Source organism: Coenobita brevimanus, chromosome 65, assembly GCF_032717465.1.
Source record: "Coenobita brevimanus isolate Jiangsu-jjx chromosome 65, ASM3271746v2, whole genome shotgun sequence".
Lineage (NCBI taxonomy): Eukaryota > Metazoa > Arthropoda > Malacostraca > Decapoda > Coenobitidae > Coenobita > Coenobita brevimanus.
Window position 1 is genome coordinate 35,203,474 of NC_137018.1, and position 15,823 is coordinate 35,219,296.

The 15,823-nt window shown below is 41.8% G+C and overlaps 1 protein-coding gene across 1 annotated transcript in view; it reads left to right on the forward strand.

The window, feature by feature from the left end:
* The window catches only part of LOC145405060 (coiled-coil domain-containing protein AGAP005037), a 1,039,366-nt gene that overhangs the window by 826,816 nt on the left and 196,727 nt on the right, over positions 1-15,823 (forward strand). The window contains 1 exon segment of the mRNA XM_080276560.1: positions 12,011-12,094. Coding sequence (XP_080132686.1) covers positions 12,011-12,094 — 84 coding nt within the window.

A 15,823-nucleotide genomic window follows, 5' to 3' on the forward strand; every position in this document is an offset into this window, starting at 1 on the left:
TGAAGGGATGGAGTGGAGAGGTATATGAGAGTGGGGTGTGTGAGCTGGGAGCAGGGCAATGAAATGACAGGGGACAGGGCGACATGGAGGCAATTTGTTTGTGGCCACCCCTTAAGGGATTAAGGCATCTGGCAATAGATAGATAAGTAGATAGATACCAGCGAAGAAAATAGCTTTTTGATTTGGCTGTGGTAGTAATTAACCCCTAAAGTACTGTGACTGACGATCATCAGTTTGCATGATTGCCACATAGAGTCCTGCGACTGATAATCGTAGGTGTGTCGAAAACTGCCGAGCACTAAGCCAGCCTCTTTTTTGATGTAAATGGTTCCTACCCAATCAGAAGTAGTAGATGTGGTGGGAAGGATGAACCTGCCCACCTATCAGGTCTGTGGGGCGACCCCCCCCCCCCCAGCCACTTTTACACCTACGCCAGGCTGATAGATACAGCCCACTCTGTCCCCCCCCACCCAAACTACTAAACAATACCATATCTACATCGTATGGGGGAGGGGGGGATCTCGTGCCCGCTCACCTCCCTTCCACTTCCCCTTCCTCCTCTGCCTCCCTCCACCCCCCCTTTATATCGAATGACATGGCAATTTCCCTACCATAATCGCTTTGTGTGTGTTTCCTCCTGCCATAATACTCCCCACACTACCTCTCCACATTGGGGGTGTGTATCATTCCCCCTCACCCCCACCAGAGATTCCCTACCCCACCTTGACTTTCCTCCCTCCCTATCCTTTGTCCTGAGTATGACACGGTAATTTCCTTGCCATGATCGGCCTGTGTCTATCTACTCTCACCAAATATGTATATAGTACCCTCGCATCCAACACGCGTTTGTCCAGCACGATTCACGTCCAGCAGAGAGCAAAAAATTAGTACGATTTAATTACTGTAACATGGGTGCGTTGACATAACACGGATGGAGCTCTGAGAAGTGGACGAAATCTGCAGAGTTCGCCTCTAGCACAATCACCCCCGGTCCAACACAGTCATACTGGATGTTCCCCTGACGCTGACAGCCAATCAAAACTTCCAATCAAGTAGCCTCCCCCGCCCACTATCATGACGTGATCGTGATGTTGCCCAATTAAAAACGCTGCTGCTCTCATGTGATGTGTTGTTTAAATTTCTCCCGCCACAGCGCCACTCAGTTGCATAATTTGCATTGGACGGTGATTTTTTCTCGCTCCATTTTCTGCCCTTGCTACTGCATTTTACCCTGCTCATGATGCCTAGGAAGCCTTCTGAGAACCCCAGTAAGCAGCGGCACCTCCCTCAGGCCACCAAGCTAGAAATCATCGAGAGGAAGAAGAAAAGGGAGAGGAATTTCGAAGGATTTAGGAGGGAGGTTGAGGAGGAGCAGCAGCCAATACCTTCTAGTGACACCAGCAGCCATCCTCCGGGGACCCAGGAGGACTACCTACAGCCTCGGATAACACCTTCCATTCCCAGCAAGCCCACCAACACTATCCTAAAAGGTTAGTTATCATTCATAGTACAGTACCATTTATTATAATTACAGTAGTACCAATATATGTATAGGTATATGGTAGGTATTTAGGGTGACTTTTCCTAGGGGTGCTGACATAATTCATTTTTCCCCATAAGCTCTGTTGTTTGTCCAACATGTTTTTGGTCCAACACAGAACCCGTGCATGACAATATTACCGTGTTGGATGCAAGGGTACTGTATGTTTTTTTACTCATGCTGACTCCTGCACCTAGTTTCATTAGTAGAAACATATTTTACATTGATTTCATTGATTTTGGTAAGGTTCATTAGTAAAAATAATGTTTTTGCCAAATTTTTTTAGTTTGGATTTATTTTATTTTTTTTATACTCCCATGCTGACCCCTACACTTAGTTTCATCAACAGAAACATTTTACATTGATTTCATTGATTCTGGTGAAGCTCTGTAATGAAAATCAGGTTTCAGCCGATGTTTTCCTTTGTCTCTTACTGCGTGGGGGTGCTTTTATAATCGTTGATGTGCAGTTTTGTGGTAACCATTAGGTCTAGGGGACTGAGACTGATATTTTCAGGTGTGTAAGTTCAAGCTCTTGATATCTGTAAGAAAAAGTTTTACCCTGGTAAAAGTTGAAGAATAGACCCCATATTGCGGCTGGAGTGGAACATAGCTTCAGACAGTGCGGTCTTTTGGGGCTAAGAATTAACTGAAATGGTAATAATATATTTCTGGGTACTCTTAACTAAAAGGATGAGAAATCTGATGGATGTACAAGAACAGAAATTGATGGTTAGGAATGGTTAATTGAGAAAATTTCAGATTCACAAAGTACATTGATAATAAGAAGGCTCACAGCGTTAGGAGAAATTGTCTGGTTAATGATCAAGAGTAGTAGTCAGTCTAAATATTGCTGATACAGTCCCTTCATCCATTTTAGAGGATATTATTTAGGTATTAGACAAAAAGTGAGTACTGTGTAATGTTGTTGGCCTTGAACCAATTAGCATTTATTCTCAATTTTTACTTTATTACCCGTCTCCGCCCCAGAGGGGCTCGGAGACGGGTATTGTTCTCACTCGGTTTGTCTCTCTGTTAGTTTGTTTGTCTGTCTGTCTGTTAACAACTTTACACAGGTGCGATTTTGACTGAAATTGTGGGGATGATGGGCTATGACCTTCTGATCACCTGATTAAATATTGGGCCAAGGCCCAAGCTGTAGGCTTCAGAATGTAAAAAAAAATAAAGGGGGGGGATGGGTAAAAATCATTTTTTGCCATAACTCCTTTCAAATTCGTCATCTCGACATGAAACCAAAACCTAAAGGTGCATCTTTCAAATCATCATCCTACAACATGCCTTATTGTATCAGGGGAGGTCACCCCACAGTTAGGGGTTGGTGGGTCAGTGTCAGGTGGGTCAGGCCTAAAATTTCAAATGGGCATAAAATCGTGAATTTTCACCCAGTGTACTCCAGATTTGATATGTGATATCTTTGACTAGATATCCTGTTGTGTTTATACATTAACACTAAAATTACTGCCAGGGATGGATTTGCTGTGCCTTGGCACTGCTAATTGTTTGGTTATTGAGGATTTTGTCATTGCAGTAGTTTGGTGAACCAGTTAACCATGATCTGGGAGGTTGAACTGTTTGGGAATTGGCTAGTATTTACACTTGATGCCACCACTGACACTTGCATCTTTCATAGAACCCAAAATAAAGTAAAATGAGATAATAACCAGAAAAAGTACAGGGATCACCACCAAGACATACAGTGTAAGTAATCCAAATTAGCACACACTAAACCAGAAAAAGTACAGGGATCAGCACCAAGACATACAGTGTAAGTAATCCAAATTAGCACACACTACATTCAGCATTATCTGAGGCCTCCCAGTAAACTAGATTTGGGGGCTCAGGAATGTCAAGTGCCCATTTGTAATTTTATTCAGGCTAAAAGAGGTGCCAGACCATCCAAAGCTGGAAAATTAGTTTTCTACCTGTTTGTAATGACCAGAAAGGAAGCTACAGATGAAAGCTTAGATAGAAGGATAGAAACTGTAAGAGGGGAGTTTGGAAATCAAAGATTTATGCCAGACTTGACTGAGAGCTTTTGAGATGCCAAATGCAGTGACAAAGCTTTTGTCAAAGTTGCAAAAGGAGGATGACCAGGAGTCTGAAAGGAAGGTGAGATCACTAGTGGAGTGTCCTTGGAGGCACCTATACTGGCAGTCAGAATGGAGGTTCTGATAGGAAAGGTGTTTTAAATTTTTTTGTTAAGAATGGATTCAAAAACTTCAAAAATGCAGGTTGTTAAAGCAGTTGGCCAATAGAGGGGTGGGAATGATTACCCTTCTTTGGGTCAGGCTGAATGAAAGCAAATTTCCAGCCAGAAGGAATAGTACAAGTTGACATAAAGGCAAAGAGAGTTTACCTAAACTGGGTGTAAGCACAGAAGCACAGCTCTTGAGGACAATGGAAGGGACTCCGTCAGGCCCATATGCCTTGTTATTATTAAGGCCAGTGAGGGCAGAAAGTACATCAGTTGAAGAAATTTTAATATCATTGTGAGGAAGTCAAAAGGGGGAAGTGATGGAGAAACAGCACTGGAATTGTCTAAGGTGTAATTATAGGAGAAAATCTGAGCAGAGTTCTGCTTTTTTAGTAGAAGAAACAGCTACAGAGTCATCAGAACAGAAAACAGGAAGGAAGGAGGATGAAATAAAGTTGTTACAGAGGCTTAAGGTGCCAGAAGGAGCAGGAAGAATTTGAGCTGGAGCATTTAGAGGACCCCTCCCTGTAAAACAATTAACTCTGAGCCCTTGACCACCCCGTTTGGGATACATGGCGTCTGGCAATGAATGAATGAATGAGTTTGAATTAAATTATTCTTAGAGTGGAGAACAGACTTAGCACACCACCTTCTCTACCTGGCAGTGAGATTTTCCATTGATGTCTCAGTGATGTTCTGATGCAACTGTTATCCTTTCTTTAGCTACCTCTATGAAGCCTTGACCTGGGATGCAATGGGCAACTATTGTCAGAGCAGACAGTGCATCCAGGATGGGATTTGGGGACACCAAGGAGTAAATGTAGAACAGAATTTTCTTCCATCCTTGCTTGATAACTTCCAATACTACACTTTCCCAGGCAATTACAATGTTATTAGGTGTATTCCATAAGTTAAATTTCTCCCAAAATTCACTGATTGTTTGGAAAAGCGATTTCAGAGGACACTCCACCTCAACAACTGAAATGTCCATTTTAGTGCTTCCTCAGCCTTCCTCCTTTAAGTCCTCCAGCTCCTCCTTCCTTGCCATAACCTCCTGCACTTGCTCACAGGTGAGCTTCCAATGACATCCCTTGAAATAAGAAATTACCCTTTTATCCAAGGGCTGTATGTTGGATGTCATGTTGGGTGGCAGGAACAATACCACCTCTGCTGGGTGCCAGCCAATATGATGTGGTAGTTGGCCTGGGCAATTATCCATGATCAGGATAACTTTAAAGAGTTAATTGCGTGTCTTGTAGTACTGCTTAGTTACCTAAACGAAGATTTTTCAAACCAATCCATCACCACCGTCGCTGTTGCTCTATCCTTATGTTCTACTTTACAGTCACCTGTTGCATTCATAAGCCTTAAATCCTGAAGCACCTTTTTCCTCTGAAGTCAGGATGTAGAGGAAGACAGGTATTTCTAGAATGGACTAGCTTAATTCAGATTAATTATCTGGCACACTTTATGGCCCCCTTCCTCAACAGTCCAATGCAACTTTGGAGGATAGGAGTCAGCTGCTGCCATAATAGCACTACCAGCCATGCCACTGAACATTGAATAGTACAACTCTTTTTTTCTGTGCACATACTTTACTAAGAGCTACCCCTTCAGTGTACAAGATGGAGAAGGATTTTCATGCTGCATTACACAAGACACCGTTGTTTAGATTTCCTATGCTTTGCACTCTAAGGTTCTGGCATCCACAGGTAGAGTTAGTACATGCTGCCCATGCAAATGCCACATAAGAATTTTTTCAGTCTTAACACTGGATTAACCACCACATGTCTCATCTCATTAACATCATCATTTGCAAAATGCATGTCATGCTCAATATATTCAGTTCCTTTGTGCCATTCACATAGTTGACTCATTACCATAACATCCAAGGCTTTATTAACATCACAAATTCCCTCATGCCTCTCCTGGCAGTGCAATATTTCTTTTGGAACAGCGAAAAACAGGCCATTACACTTAAGAGTAAGCTTAGCAACTGGAGGTGAAGCCATCTTGAGATCTTAGTACCAGACTGGGACACCACAGCATGGTCCAGGAATAAAACAGGATCAGTTCTGGTCAATCTATTCATGCCACATGTTTGATTGAGGAGAAGAATGCACAGAAGAACCTGGGGGTAACACGACCACTCTGATGTCACTGTGCAAGCGATTGAAAGCATCCCATAGCCCTGGTCATTGAAGGCTGTGGTGCATTTTAAGCAGACTTGGTACAGGCCACACACAGAATGCTTTTTCTGTGCAAATGACATTCCTGGTAGCACCTGTGTTTGTCACACTCTAGGAATCTGTGCACACACAAGCTTCTCATATGTCGGGGCTTAAGGACTTACGTCACTACCATCGTAAAATTCATGACAACATTCCAGAGTTTTCATTCACACTGTACTTACTGTAGAGAAAACTTTTCATTCTTCTTTGTTCACCTTGTCATACACTTTTTCCAGATTCATCTATCTGTCTGTCTATTGCCAGATGCCTCAATCCCTTACATGGGGTGACCACAAACAAATCGCCTCCATGTCACCCTGTCCCCTGCCATTCCACTGCCCTGCTCCCAATTCACACACCCCTCTCTCATATACCTCTCCACTCCATCCCTCCATCTCATCCTTGGCCTTTCCCTCCCTCTTTCCCCCTCCACCTCACTCACATATGCTCTCCTTGTAAGTCTCTCACTCTCCATCCTCTCCACATGGTCAAACTACCTCAGTGTGTTTTTCCTAATGCCTCCTATCACATCCACATCCACACCACAATGCTCCTTCACATCCTCATTTGTCAGTCTGTCTCTCCATGTGACTCCACAGGCTCCTCTAAAATAACTCATTTCCACTGCTTTCACTCTTGACTTGTGTCCCTCCAACAAGGTCCAAGCTTCACTTCCATACGTCAGAGTTGGTATCACAATACTGTCATGTAATAACTTTTTCACTCCCATGCTCACTTCCCTGTTTCTTATCACTGCCTTCAAGGAACCAGCAACCTTTCTTCCTCGTTGTACCCTTTCAAGCACTTCACTCTCCAAACTTCTATCCTTACTCATAAATGCCATAAATACCTTGAATTCCATCATGTGTTTTCTTCACTATATGTCTTACCTGATTTAATACATCACCTACCATGTCTTATACTACCCTAATTCTAATTTATTCTGTACCATCTTTTTCATAATTTATCCATGTACCCATCCTCTAACACTCATCAGACTTATCCCAGGATAATATTTGCACTTTAATCATCTTTACTTAAGTACAAAGAAACAGTCACAACCTTCTTTCACTCTGCTGGTACATGTACGACACTCAAGTAAATTTTCTTACATATACTGTATTAAGTATGATATTTGCCTCAGTCTGTTTTTCTCATTTATATTTAGCGATTTGGTTAAAACTTACGGGGACACCCATCATCCACTCACTTGATATTGTGGTGCTTTGGGTGTCTTCCCTTTCCTCTCTTCTTTCCTTCCTCTTCTGTCTTTCTTTCCCTCATTTTTTCCTCTTCCTTCTGCCTATGGATGACTCAACACCGAGTGACAAGCCAAATGGATTTCCGTACATCAGGAAACCATTTACTACGCTGGGTGGTAACGATATAACCATATTATGGCACCTGGTGGTGTAGTGGGTAATTAAGTCTCTCCAGTCGGATTGAGCTGGTGCAGGCTTATAGCCAAGGGGTGGTTGAGGTTAATTGCTCACGTAATGCCACTCAGGGATGAGTGAGGATGGTCACTGTCATCTTTAATGTCAGGACCAACTTGCCAAGCTGCAGGCTCCTATGCTTTGCATGGGACAACATAGGATTAGATGATGGATGGATGGTTAAAACTTAAGAATGACCTAGATGTTTTAATGGCAGGCAGCTTTGTCATCTCCAACAGAAATTTGAACTTAGAGCTGTGACTGACATATGATTCCCCACTGTGGAAACTACCAGTTTTCATGTGTAATGTGGCATTGTTTTAAATATTAATTGTTATCTAAAACCATATTCATAAACTAATGTACTGCATCTTGTGGTGATACTTTTGAGAGACCCACTCTCCCTGGCCATGAATAATAAAATTCAATTAATAAATTAATGGGAATGGAGCATGACTTCATAAAACTCTTTACAGTGGAATGGGAGGAGTTAAGAGTACAGTGTGTGTGGCTGCAAGAGATTATGGGATAGGGAAGGATGATATTGCTGTACATAGTGATCAGAGCTCGTAGTTGAGGTTGCACCTCCATTTGAGGCACTATCTCACATTCCACTGGAATTGATAAGCATACACAGTTGCCTTTGCTATGTAAACTTATCAGTTGCCAGGTTTTTAGTATTAACTACAGGTAATTACTGTACGTTTTGCAATAGCATAAAACTAATGAGGCTTTTCTTGAAGTAATTTATGTCATGAAGTTTTAGCTGTATTTATTTCCTGAGCCTGTGCAGGTTTCTAACTAACGGGTGGTTTGAGTTTACTGCTCACATAATGCCACTCAGGGATGAGTGAAGTTGGTCACTCCCATCTTAAATGTCAGGACCAGCTTGCCCAATCCCAGGCCCCTACACTCCTCATGGGGCAGCACAGAATTAGATGATGATGTTAATGATATTTCTCCACCTTGTGTAAAAGACAGAACTTGATAATCATTTATTTATCTGCAAGGCAAGGTATTTGGGAACAGCACTGTTTGTTTACAAATTTTGCTTCTTCCAGATAACTTATTTCAGCTTTCACACCCATATTACACAGCATACATTACCCATTGTCTTAAGGTGTGCCACTTCTACCCTGCCAATCCCATTTCTGCCGTACCACATGATTTTTTTTTTTTTTTAATCTTCGACTTTAACCTTTCTACTGTCAGCATATCCACTAAAGTCTTTCACAGGGTGTACTGTCCTTGCCTTGCTTCACCACTCACCACCATTATGATGTTGTACTGCATATTGATTGTGGACTTAGTGTTGCTGTATTTAAAGATTAGGTGTTGATTATTGGTAGTGGTAGTAGTAGTTGTTCCATAGGCAGTCTGGCCGAACAGCCCCGAGCCCCTAAAGAAGGCCATGGCCAAGACCAGGCTTTCCCACAGAGCTCTCAAGGAGTGTATGTTGTGTTGTTGGCATAAGGTGATTGTGTGCAATGCAGTCTTCCATAATGTGTTTAATAGTACAGTAAAAGTCCAATTCTTCGGCATCCAATTCCCCGGCAAATCTGACATTTCGGCAGTTTTGAGAAATAGTCCCATTTACGAAAATCTCTGATCGTTCGGCAGATTTTCCGATTTTTTCGTCAGTCTTGAAATTCTCCATGAGGACCCTCTACTGCTGGGGACTTCTTCCAGCAGTAGCAGACTCCAATCAACCCCTTCTATTGTACATATGTAAATAAGGAACCTACTATAAGTTTAGGTAAGTGCATGTGAACTTGTAGGCCTACTGTACCATTACATTTATATACAGTATGTTCACTAATTTCTTTATTTTTCATATTCATGTATAGTACTGTATTCATTACAGTATTGTACAGTATCAAACAGTATACAGTACTGTCTCCAAACACATTTGTAATGATGAGTAGTGATGATAGTGTTCACCGAAACATATAAGGTATTGAGTGGGTAGGGTTTTTGATAATTCGGCAATTTTGATTTTTCGGCACTAGCCTGGTCCCATAGATGCCGAAAAATCGGACTTCTACTGTATGGTGTGCTGTGTTACATCCTGGACGGACATCAGCGATGGAGTCATCCAGCCTCTTCTGATAACTTAAGAGGGCTGGATGATGCCCACATTTCAGCCTGGCCAGGTGGACCCTGTCCTCACGAGGGAGATGGGATTCAGAAGGGTGAATATCAGGAGGCCGTCCATACAGCTGTGTGTTGTCTTTAAGTGACTGAATGGAGTGGCAAGTGATTTGAATATGGATGTGCTTCTGGAATCTGGTCTGAGGCAGGCGAAGGGGGAGAGATGACAGTATCTGTGTATGATATTGTGTTCTGGGTGTTGTTTTGATGTTCCTTGGTGTGTGTGGATGTGCTGCCATGTAGTGTAGTGGAGGTTGTGTGTGTGGAGGCTGCAGCGAGAATTTGGATGCCTCATGTCTAGATGATCCTTGACTTTGAGGACTTTGGTTTCTTGATGTGGGTGGTCTGTGGGTGTAGCAGCTGTGCAACCTGTGATTATTTTTAGGGCCTTTTTCTGTATGGTCTGTAGAGTGTTGTAGTGTGTTTTAGTGAGGTTAGGAGCCCAAGCAGGGCTTGCATAATTCATCACTGAATGTATATATTGTTTGTATACTGTGGTAGTTGTTTCTTTGTTGTGTCCAAATGTTGTATGGGCAAGTGACCTCAAGGCACTGAGTCTTGGTGTTAATATATCTTTAATGTTTGTGATGTGTTGTTTAAATGACACTGATGTATTGTATGTTACACCAAGGATTTTGCGTGTGTGTGTGTGTGTGTGTGTGTGTGTGTGTGAGTGTGTGTGGTAGGGGAGTGTTGTTTATCGTGAGTTGTGGAATGTGACTGTGTTCTGCTGTCCAGTTTGTGAGAAGGGTCACTGTAGGTTTGGTGGGCTATTTTCAGCCTGTTTGTGGTGAGCCATTCATGTAGTGTGTTGAGGTAAGGTTGGAGGATGGTGTGCAGCTATGTTTGCATTTTGGTGTGTACATGTAAGTGTTGTCGTCAGCATAGGAAGCTACGTGTATCTGTGGTGTGTGGGGTGTGGGTATGTCATGCATGTGTAGGTTAAAGAGTGTAGGGGACAAAACAGATTCTTGGGGGACACCATTTGTGAAGTTTCTGATGCTCGAAGACTGACCGACAAATGTTACTTGTGCACATCTGCCTGCAAAGTAGTTTGCCAGCCATCTTTTTGTGTTATTGTGCATGTTTTTGTTGAATATTTTGTTTGTGAGGTTGTGGTGGGGGATGGCATCAAAAGCTACGCTAATGTCTAGTGTGACTAGGAGGGTTCTGTGTGGTGGCCTAGGTGAATTCATGCCATCTAAAACTCTCTGTGTAAGGTCTGTAAGAAGAGTGTTTGTGGAGTGTAGTGGCCTAAAACCATGTTGTGATGGGGCTAGGGGAATGTGAAATGTAACTAGTTGTAGTACCAGTTGTTCAGTGACTTTGGAAGAGGTTCATAGGAGTGTGATGGGGCGGTGTGAGGAAGGTAGCGTGGGGTCTTTGTTGGGTTTGGGGATAGTGACGATAATGCTTCTAGATGTTGCATACAGTATTATGTTGTGTGGGTAGCTGTAGTTTGATACGTTGGTGAGTGCTTGTATGCCTTGTGGTCCAGGGTGTTTAAGGTGTATGTTGCTTATGTTGTCTGGTACACAGGCAGATGAGTGCTTAATGTTGTTAATTATGTGCTTCGTCTGGTTGTAAGTGACAGGTGCAAAGACTGAGTCTGTGGGGAACTGTCTCTTCCGTCGAATGATACATCGGTCGTCGCAATGGGGGTTTAAATGGCTGACGTGAAAAGTGATTGATGAGAGTGTTTGCTTGTTGTTTGTTTGAAGGTATGGTGTCTGTTGTTGTGATGGCAGTGTGTGATTGTGTAGCATTGCTGTTGGAGAGTGTGATGCTGTTTAGTGTTTTGTAGCGCTTGCTGGTGTTTGTTTTGTGGTCAGGTGTTTGGTGATGATTATTCCAGTTGAGTGTTTGCTCTTCTGATATTTTATTGTTTATCTGAGTGTCAAGTTCTTGTCTTTGTTGTATGGTGTCTTGTGTATGGGGTGTTGGGAAGTGTCGTCGTGTGTCCCGTTGACTGATGAGGCCTTGAATTTCTGGTGTGAAGTTGGGGTTGTGTCTCTTTCTGTTGCATCTAGGAATGTGTCTTTTGTCTGCATTTCTATAATTGTATTGAAAGTTTGCACAGCGGTGTTGATGTTTGTGATGGATGTACTGTGTAATGTTTCAAAGTGTTCTGTTTCAGTTGTGAAGGCCTCCCAGTTGGCTTTCTTATAATTAATGTATGTGTGTCTGTGGCCAGCTGGGTGATTCTGGTTTTGGTGGTCAGAGCGAAGGGTTTTGACCACTCTCCAGGATGTTGTGGGGACGAGGTTTGGGGAGCAAAAGGTGATGTCTGGGGATGATGGGAGGAAGAGGGCTTGGTGATTATTGGTCTACAAATGTAGTTATATAGCTCATGCTAAATCAGTACCAAAATATGAAAACTATTACTAAGCAGTGTGACATCTCTCATATTTTTGTACTAAGCAATATTTTTTTAACAGGTTCCTGAAGGAGGAGCCTGACAAACTGGAAAGTGCCCTCAGGCGGTGTAAGAAGCTCACTGGCACGCTTGTCACACTCAAGAGGTGAGGTGCATGAGTGTAGGGGAAGGGAATGAAGGTGTAGGGCTCAACTGTCTTGTGTTGATTTACTTATTTTATTCCAGTGATATATATTATTTAGATTATTCTTGTTTCCACTAGATAATTTAGTTAACTTTGGGGAACCCATTTGTAGTGTTAGGGTTAGAGACAGTCTCCATTAACTCTTATGCAGCCAAATTTCTCTCTCTGTAAGGTGAATAAAATAGCCATGAGGTGGGAAGAAAAAATGTTAAATGCAGCACACCATAAAATTAAAGTACAAAAATATCTTTTTTTGTTTGTTTGTTTATTGTCTAGCATGGAAGTTTTATTCATCTTATGTATACCTTTCTTATAGATATTTAAAAAAGAAAATCTGCATCTGCCTGTTCAGTATGATGGCCTCTCATTTTAGTTTATTCTTGTAAGATTGAAACAAATAGATGAGTTATGTATCGAGCAGCACTTAACAAATGTTTGGCACCCCATTTCAGTACTTGGTAGTCATTAGAATCAATATCCATTCATGTGAAGAATGTCTGTAAAGAAGAATGGGAAAAAAAAAAAGAAAGAAAGAAAGAACACAAATATACATAGTACAGAGTGAGTGGAGACTGTGCTAAATAAAACCTAATTAATTACATGCTTGTACAGAAAACAGTGTTTTGGAGTGTTGATCATACAAGGATGTTGCAGAAATCTGTTTGATATTATGACTGTGGTGTGCAAGGTTAAGCTGAGAAGAATGAGATGAATAAAGAGAGAGGAGCAATCAAAACAAAATACTGTAAAAGAGAAATGAAGAAATGGCAGATAGAGCCAGGATTCTGGGGGCTTGAATGATGAGTGAATGGAAGCGTGGCCAATTGGACTGGGCAAATTTGGGCTGTCTGGACATTGCTACTCCTTATCCTGCCCTAGGGTGGGAAAGGAGGTCCAGATGATGATGATGATGATGATGAATACCAGACTAAAGTAGTGGAGAAGTTGGAGTCAGTGAATTAGGAGTCCTGCAGTGGCTGTGGATAACATATACAGTAGTATGCACTTTGGTAATGTTTAGTTAGGAATAGAAATGTGGTGTGTGGTGTTGCGAGGTTAGTGAGTAATAAGAATGATACAGCATGGTGGGATGAAGAGGTTGAAAGAACAGTGGAGGAAAAGAGGAATAAGTGAATGCAGGAAAGGGATTCAAATGAAAGACGAGAATACACTCAATCCTTAAGTAACACGTGTTTGAGTAACACGTTTTTGTTCTAACGCGGTCAGCATAATGAGACAAGTCATGTCAACACGCGGAAAAACTCGAGCTCACGCGGGAGTCAGCTGGCCTGGGGACGAAATTTGAAAGCCGCACGCTATGACGTCACCCTCTAACCTCTGGGTACATTTCCTGGGTGCATATTTCCATTCTGTATGGGTATTTACCTCAGCCGAACAGCCCTAGTGAGATGGGATAGGTTAGGGTAGGTTAGGTTGCTGAAATTTTGCCTGGGAAGCACAGTGGGCATATTTTCGTGAAAAACCTATGGTTAGTTTTGAAACGAATGGGCAAGTGTTGTTCCTGGCTGAGGGTTCCTGGTGGTTTTTATGAATGCGCATACAGAATGGAAATATGTTTTCTGGGCAAACTCAAGGCTGAACGGTTTGACGAAATTTATGGGTTTCGGCAATTTCAGGGGACAAAATGGAACGACAATGTATGCTAATCAGGAAAAAAAAAAAAAAAAAAAAAAATCCTTGCATTCTCGTAAGTTACAGTTCAGTTCCACATTCTTTGTTTGATTTCATGCTTCCCAACACATTTTGGACCAACTGGGCATATGGTTATCAGTCCTTTCTCATGCCTCATCTAGTTCTTACCCACAATTATCATGGCTTTTGCAGTTTTAAGGAACGAAATGGAACGAAAATGTTTTGCTGATTAGAGGAAAAGTTACTCTTTCGTCCATGTGTTATCGTAGCGTTCAGTTCCACATTCTTCGTTCGATTTAATGCTTCCCAACACTTCCAACTAACTGAGCATACTGTTATCAATCCTTTCTCATGCTTCACCTAGTTTCACCCCACACTCATAATGGGTTTCACAGTTTTGGGGGACGAAATGGAACGAAAATGTTTGCTAATTAGAAAAAAATACTTTCGTCTATGTGTTCTTGTTAGTGTTCAGTTCCACATTTTTCGTTCGGTTTCGTGCTTCCCAACACATTTAGGACCGACTGAGCATATGGCTATCAAGTCCTTTCTCGCTTCTCACAGACTCTACCTCACAGTCATATGGGTTTCAAGTTTTAGGAGACGAAACTGAACGAAAATGTTTGCTAATCACACACACACACACAAAATACTTCTGCTCGTGTAAGTGAGCATTCAGTTTCACATTCTTCGTTCTTCCTGATAGTCTTATGTTTGTCGTATTACTTCTGGGAGGTAAATAAACGTTTCATACTAAATCTGTTTCCCCCGTCGTTTTAAGTTGTATTCCGCTGTCAACTTGTTTGACACATCAGGGTTACGGCGAAATTAGGGCCTGTCCTAACCTAAGTGTTTAAACTTGACCTAACCTAGCTTAACAATACCTTATAATTTAACCTAACCTAACGTAGCATCCAGTTGGGAAGTTGGGAGACAAAAATCACCTTTGAGTACATCAAGACAATCATTTTATGGCTTAAGGAACGTTATGATAAAAAGTGGGAAATTTTTCAGCAAGAAAAGGTAATTTACCACCCTGAAAATAGAAAAATACAGAAAACAAACTGGAGGAATATGAACTGAATTGGTAAGGTTCTTCCACTGCTTTAAGCGTACAAATACCAAAATGGCAAAAGAAAAAAAGAAAAACCATAGCATAAAAGAAAGCACCATCATAACGATTTGGAAGGATAGGGAGAAGATAAAGATCGTGCGTAGGAAGTGATGCAATCCTGGCAGCTGTGAAGGTTTATATGTTGTCCTGAAACTGACTGAGAAGCTTATAGGGTGTTATGTGGAGCGTCAGAGAAAGCAAACTCTCACTTTTACCCCTTTTTACCATCTTACCCCACGTATTTACCTCCACCTATACGCACCATCAGGTAAAACACTGAAAGAGATATAACTGTTGTAATTAAAAACATCAGTGGTATTAAAAATGGCATTAACAAAAACAGAAGTTGGACTGGGTCAACACCACCTCCACTGAGTACCCTTTTGTTGATACGTAGCTCCACGGTATTTTACTCCCGCCCCCCAACCCCAAAGTTGTTGTCAAAGTTTCGCCTTCTCGTATCATGTGGCCTTCGGGAGAGACTTTAGGCTGTATAGTTAGACTAAAATTTAAGGGTCTGGCTGTTTTAGGGAACAAAATGGAGCGAAAATGTTTGCAAACCAGAAAAAAGGTACTCTTTCATCCATGTATTCTCCTGAGTTAGCGTTTCGTTTCACATTCTTCGTTCGGTATCGCTCTTCCAAACACATTACTCTTCGTTCGGTATCGCTCTTCCCAACACATTTCGAACTGATTGAGCTGTTTAGCCATATGTTTAGTTTATCAGAAATGCGTTGGGAAACGCGATATCAAACGAAAAATGTGAAACTGAACGTTAACTCACGAGAACACACAGATTAAAGTAATTTTTTCTTGTTAGCACAAATTTTTGTTTATTTCGTACTCTAAAACTGCCAGACCCACAAATTTTTGTCTAATCATATGGCCTAAGGTCTCTCCTGAAAGCCACATGATATGAGAGA